General features: G+C 43.3%; 1 protein-coding gene across 2 annotated transcripts in view; it reads right to left on the bottom strand.

The window, feature by feature from the left end:
* Positions 1-6702, bottom strand: part of UNC80 (unc-80 homolog, NALCN activator) — a 195195-nt gene that overhangs the window by 40062 nt on the left and 148431 nt on the right. For both annotated transcript variants that reach the window (XM_019553643.1, XM_019553642.1), the window contains exons 48-51: positions 5634-5804; positions 5335-5427; positions 2760-2795; positions 2162-2380 (exon numbers count right to left, since the gene is read on the bottom strand). In XM_019553643.1, the coding sequence (XP_019409188.1) occupies positions 2162-2380; positions 2760-2795; positions 5335-5427; positions 5634-5804 (519 nt within the window). The remainder of the gene's footprint in view (positions 1-2161; positions 2381-2759; positions 2796-5334; positions 5428-5633; positions 5805-6702) is intronic.

Genomic DNA, 6702 nt, shown 5'->3' with positions numbered 1-6702 from the left:
ACCTCCTCCTACAATTTGGATTCTCTCTCTCTCTCTGTCTCTCTCTCTCCTCCTGGACTTCAGTGGACTTCAGCCCCTGCATCAAGCCTCTCTAACACCTGCTGCCAGTGTGTGTGTGTGTGTGTGTGTGTATGTGTGTGTAGGTGGGTGCAAGGGAACCAATAAGACATTGTATCACCATCTCCCCTGTTCAATGAAACCACGGTCATTTGCAACCCCGAGTTGGGTCATGTTTTACTGAATCCCAGTCCCTTCCCTATCTTAAATTCCAGCCCCATTCTCTCTCTCAGCTACAGCACCCCCCTCCGCCGGTTTCCCGATCTCCTCCCAATTCCATCTCCCCTTTTCTGCCACCTCTCAGCCTCTCCTTGCTTTCATGTTGTCCCTGCTGCCTTTCAGCCTCATGTGCCATCTACTGCCTCTTCCCTGTGACTTTCTGCTGCCTCTCTCTGCTTTCCTGCTGCCCTGCTGCTGTTCAGTCTCTCCTGCTGCTTTTCCTGTGATTTTCTGCTCTCCCCCTGCTCCTACTGCCTTTTCTCTGTGACTTTCTGCTGCCTTTTTCTGCTTTCCCACTGCCCTGCTGCCTTTCAGTCTCTCCTGCTGCGTTTCCTGTGATTTTCTGTTGTCCATGTCTCTGTTTTCAAGCTTCTCCCACACCTTCTATAGTCATCCCCTCCACCCCCTACAGCTTCCCAGCTCCTCGGGGCTGTCCTGCAGTTTTCTCCAGCAGCTGGAGCCTTTCTTCAACTCCCAGCACCTAATGCCGCTCCCTGCAACTTCTCTACCTGCCCCCGAGCCATCCTCTGGCTCCCCACACCCCAAGCCCGTCTTTAACACCCACACTTTCCCTTGGTCCCATTTTCCCTCTCCCCACCTACCTTTTCAGCTCCCCCGTAGTTCTGGCTCCAGTCCCAGCCTCTGTGATGGCATTGCTCCCCTGTTCTGTAGGCTTTGGACGTTGTCTTTTAATCAATTAAGATCAATTAACCTAAAGTTATCCGCAAGCCTCAGTTCTTCAGTCCAGGCTCCTCTAGTCTACCAATTCTAATCCCAGTCCTGGTGACTTTCACACCCAGCAACTTTCACTCCCTACACTTCTACTTTCTTACCTTAACCTTTCCCCAGGTATCCCAAGTACTTCAAGCACATACATACATACACATCACAACACCCAACTTAGGAGTCGCCTGTGTTTATGCATAGGTGGGTGGTATGTGTGTGAATCAGTGAATACACATATATAGATATCATTGTGTGTGTAGTATATGAATTAGTAATCCACGTATGTCTACTGGATGTACAGGTGTTGGTAACTGATTCTGTCTAAATTTGGTGTGTGTAGTATGTATGAGTTTAAACTGGTGATAGGTGTGCATGAACCTAGGCTGGTTATTTTGAACATGCATGTATCTGAATTGCTAGTGTAAGTGGTGTGTGTGTGAGTGTGTGTGTGTGTGTATGCACACAGTGCCATATATATATGGCATTGTGTGCATGATATACGAATTAGTGATCTGTGTCTAACTTTTGGGGTGTATAGTATATGTGCTTGAATTAGTGATAGGTATGAATGTGCCTAGGCTGGTTTGGATGTGTACGTGCCTGAGCTGGTAGTGTGTGTGTGTGTATGCACCTAATTGATTTGTGTGTTTGTATATGTGCAATTGTACACCACGCCCTCCTGTCTAACAGCACAATATTGAGATCCTGAGCATTTGCCTGACCCCTCAGGACAACAATAACAAACAAGTAAAGGGAGAAAGTGAAGATCTCATTTATTCTTATCATATAGGAAAGAAAATGGCAAATCCTGCCTTGAGCTCAATTCCCTGTATGTCCATCTGTTAGAAATTCTCTTCCTTCTGCATTCATGACATTAACACATACTTTTCCCTTTTTAAGCTATTAAAGCTTGTTTGCTGTTTTTCCTCATCCTGCCAATCTCAAACACATGCATGTTTAATTTCTTTCTTTAATAGATCTAAAAGATGTGGTGCATACCCTGATTGGAAACCTAGGAAAATAACCTGTTTCCAAGGCTGAGTGATAAAGATTTCTCAGCCAGACTTGCCCTGGAATGGAAAACAGCATCTTGTATACACAGCACATGCTCACTGTTATACAGACAGGCACACTTATATGTATACAGTGTGTGGAGTACCTCATATGTGACTTCACATCCAGCAGCTCCAGGGAAGTCACCCTGGGCTCTCCAGCTAGGTTCTGCAAAATCTTCAGCCGGGGGCCACAGTGCTTGTAGAACTCAGTACAGATGTTCAGCAGGGATTCCCGGGGCCTTCTGAACTCCTCCCTGGCAATTCGCTCATCCAGCTCCTCTCGGGGGAGACCTTGGCCCTCCTCCAGCAAGTGAAGGTTTTCCCTGCCATTTGAAAGAAAGAAAGGGTGGGTCATGTCCAGCAGGAGGGAGAATGCAATAACTTGGTAAAGGAGGCAATTGTAATGGGCCCCGCTTCTTTAGCAGGCAGGGCTATACTTCTCAGGATAAACATTGCTCTACAAAAGCCGCTTTTCCTTACCATTAAGAGGGAAGATAAAGCAGTTGGCATTTGTAGTAAGGAGAGAGAGACACAGCAGGCCTCTCTTAAGAATTATCCATGTTAAATGAAATACTGCTAGTTTCCCCTTAAACAGACTCCCTTGTCTCTGTTGCAGCAAAGTAGAACCCAATAAACTGGGAAACCATCTTGAAGGAGCCCATCCCAAGTGGCCAGAGATTTGAAATGCATATATTACTGTACCTGATGAAGTGCAGTTTGGCTCCCTGTTCTGGGTACCTGGGAAAATCAAGACATTGCCATTAGAAACAAGCGCTCAGGGAATGCCATACGGGGTCAGATCCTTTGACAGTGACCAGGACCAGATGGTTCAAAAAGTGGTGGAGGAAACCCTACATTAGACAGATAAGAGTGTGTCTACCTCTAGGGAAATCCCTAATTTCTATCCCCAAATAATTGGAGATTGACTCCCACTCTGAGGCATATAGTTTTGCCATTCAATGCTTTCTTTTTCAAGTGTTTACTACTGTTCCCTTAATTTTATATTCTGATATAGGGAAAACATAAGATACATGTTCTCTGTGCCACCTGGTATTTTGCATTATTTCATTATGCCTCTTCAGTCATCTCATTTCCAAAGAAAAGAATCCCAGTCTTTTTAACCTCACTTCATAAGAGAGGTTTTTTCCTCTCATCACTCTTCTCAAAACTACCTCTCTTCTTGCTTTGTCATTGTAGAAATAGGATGAAACAAGTTCCTTTGCCAGTCTTCCAGCTGGGGTATCTCACCAAGCTATGCTATAACATATTTCCCTTAGTCTCCATACTAATAATTTGTTTGTTTTAAGAACAGATTTCAGCTAGCAAGGAAACACTTAGAGTATTCAGTTCATTTTCTTTTCCATGAATGGTTAAACAAGCATCATATCATTTGCCAAACACTTTCAAGGCAGGAACACAGACTGGTTCTCGTAGCATTACACTCCTGTTCTTGCCAGTGATAGTCTGTCACAAAGAGGAAAACTAACATAAATCTTTGGAAAAATACTTTTAATCAATTTTAGAAAATTGAATGTTTTGTAGCAGAAAAGTCTGGACGCATAAACTAAGAGAACTGTCTAGCCACACTGTCTGAGACTTTGTAGACAAGCAATATAACAATGTGACAAGATGCAGTTAAAACTACAGCCCGATATTCCCTTTTTTTAAGTCTGGAGTCAGCAGATGGGTACAGCAGTCCCAAAACTTAATGAACTGATTCCACTAATTACTGGATGAGTTTTATAGGGTACACATCTATTTGATGCTACACTCTGGTCTGATAGGCTAAAAGAACAGGTTGCAGACTTAGATACTTCAGTGCGAGGACACAGCACAAGAATCACTCTAGAAAATATATTTTCGGAGAGTGGGTCTTTCTATAGTCCTAAAGGCCAGTTTTTACCCCTAACAGAACAGAAGTTTGGTGCACACAATCTGGTTTAAAAATGGCAGAACTCATCTAAGATTTGCCCTCCCCCTCCACCAGAGGGCGTATGTGTGTTCTGCTTGCTACCAAACTAAAATTCGACGATTACAGAAAACCACATAACTTAGTCTTAGATCAATTCTACCTTGGGATTTTTTAATGTCTGTACCTAGCCATAGAGCCCATAGGCTTACACTGGATTGTTCACTGCGTGTGCATACACACGTAACAGTTGCCATCTAAACTTCATAGGTGCATCAGGGGAAGCGAATTCAGAACAGAATCTTTAACTAGAGAAACACAAGTTTCTATCACTAATGTACCAAAGAAGAATTTTCCTTAGCTTTTAGTAACGTCTGTATTGTAATATCTTTTTCAACCATCCTTGTAGCTTAGACTTGAATTACGCCAAAGTGTCAGGCTCTTTAATAAAGGAAACTATTGCTTGTATGTTAGCTGGTAGCACACACCCCAATATTTCATAAATCCAGATATTTACAAAGGTTTTTGTGGTGCTCTTTATCATCTTCTCTTATAATTTAGCAACTAATCTGAAAGTTTTGTGCATATCCTAAAAGTTGCTTTGTCAAAGAGTCACAGGGCAGTACTGAAGAGTGAATCTGATTTTAGCTAAACTCCTATACAATCTTGCCTTCCTTAATTTCCCTTGCATGGATCTATTTATTTTAATCAAGCTGAAAAAAATACAGCCAATAACTTCAGTTTCACACATCATCAGCCAGTCCATGCTTTAGCTGTCTCAAGCTTCAAAAATGGTCTTGAACCAAAGCTTAGGGAAAGGCAACTGAGAAGAGATTACCAAAAAGAAAAGCAGGAAGTCAACAGTGAAAAAGCAAAATCCTGTTAATTTCTATTCAAACGACAGGAACGCACTCCTATAAGTAAATGACACTGATTCTGGTAACAAGACAGGAAGGACTGTGCACATTTGCTCCTGTTGTTCACATCAGGTCTGTCCAACTGCCTGTCTGACAAGAAGCTCAGAAGGAAGAAAAAAACAGCCTAGAATACACTGCATTTTTACTCTGGTCAATATATTCTGCACTGGGGCAAAGGAGACCAAATTGAGCTTCCTCTATCCTGATATCCCAGTCTCCAGCTCAGTCATACAGCTCTAATATGAGAATCTTGGAAAAGAGGCATTATTTAGACATTCTTTTCTGCACTGTTTTCCCTTCAGCCCACCAGATCCTCAGAAACAGTCTGCTCTTTCATATATGCTACCAATACATACCATGCCTCTCCCAGGACAGACATAGTACCACATAACTCGGGCCAAAGGCTGGTATGGTAGAAGAAATAGAGTAAAAGGAATGCCCCAAGGATTACCTGGTGTTCACCCCTGACGACATAGTGTGGTTGGCTGTTGTGGTACCTTTATGGCCTTGGTCGCACCTGCTCATCTGGGGAGCAGTCATGGGTCTGTAAAGAAATGATCACTTTGAAGACTGAACCAGACTGAATTTTAGAGGCATTCTAAATCCTCAGTCATGATCTGATAAAATCTAGTGCTGGTTTTACCAAGACTAACCACGGTTTTTATAAATTGATATGCTGTACATTGTAATTGCACCTCCTGTAGTCTATAATGTTCAGCAAGTCTGAAATTTCTCTGCCATGGTGGTTACCTGGTGAGGACTTCCACACTGTACAAAAGGGCCTGCAAAGATGTGGCAAGGGCAGCAGTTGCAGCAATTTCCTCACGAGCAGCTGTTACAGTCTCGACTTGTGAGGTCTGCCTCTTCAGTTTCTGCAGATAGCAGGGAACTAGTGCTTCCAAAACCATCAGCATCTGGAGGCTAGAGCAATAAAAGTCACAGAAAGCTTCATTCTGTCAATCTTGCTGGAACTATAAGGGCTGCAGAGTGAATTCACTTCTAGCAGAGGTTTAAGGGTCTGAGACAATTCCAGGGGTCCCTGGATCTCAGAGTGGACTGTGATTTCATTGCAGTTGCTCACTAAGCTGGGCCAGGCTTGAGTACTTGGCTGGGAGACTCCTGGCTGGGAGAAATCTTGAGATCTATGCATGTGTACTAACACAATTTGCAAATTTGATTAGAATTCTTTATCTCATTTGTATTAATTCATTTTCCCTCCCAGAGATTTTTCTTTCCCGTTTCCTCACTTGAAGTTCCATCCCTCATTGTTTCCTAACTTTCTTTCCTTTGTCTTTGTTGTCTCCTCCTTTTTGATTCTCTGTTCCTTTTCTTCATCTTGCCCCTAACTGCACAGGCCCTAAACAAGAGTGTGGTCCCTATCTTGCCCATGGCTGATGGGATCTGGCTAGACAGAGCACATACTTAATGCTTCTCTCCCCATCTTACCATCTCTCCCCAATGTTCTAGCAACATGGTTATGGGTGGCTTGGCAGCTGTGTTCTTGGGTAGGGTTGAATTCTGAAGGATTCCCTGAAATCTCTAACCAGGCATAATATCAGAGCAGTCCTCCTAGACTCTAAGCAAAGGGACCTCTGGTCTTGAATGTTTGCCCCACACAATTCCCCTTCTCTCCCATTGAAGGTGGTTTGATGGCAGCATGTACTCCATATCTTGGGAGTGTCCCTGGTGATACCAAACAGTGCTGTACTCACTTTATCTGTGCCATTTTCCAGATAGGATTAAACAAGGTATACAAGTGCTAAGTGATTTGCACAAGGTCACACAGTGGCTATCAGGAATAGAACCTACATCTCCGGAC

The sequence above is a fragment of the Crocodylus porosus genome, unplaced genomic scaffold (genome assembly GCF_001723895.1).
Source record: "Crocodylus porosus isolate Cpor-Errol unplaced genomic scaffold, CroPor_comp1, whole genome shotgun sequence".
Lineage (NCBI taxonomy): Eukaryota > Metazoa > Chordata > Crocodylia > Crocodylidae > Crocodylus > Crocodylus porosus.
This window is presented reverse-complemented; position numbering and strand designations above follow the sequence as displayed.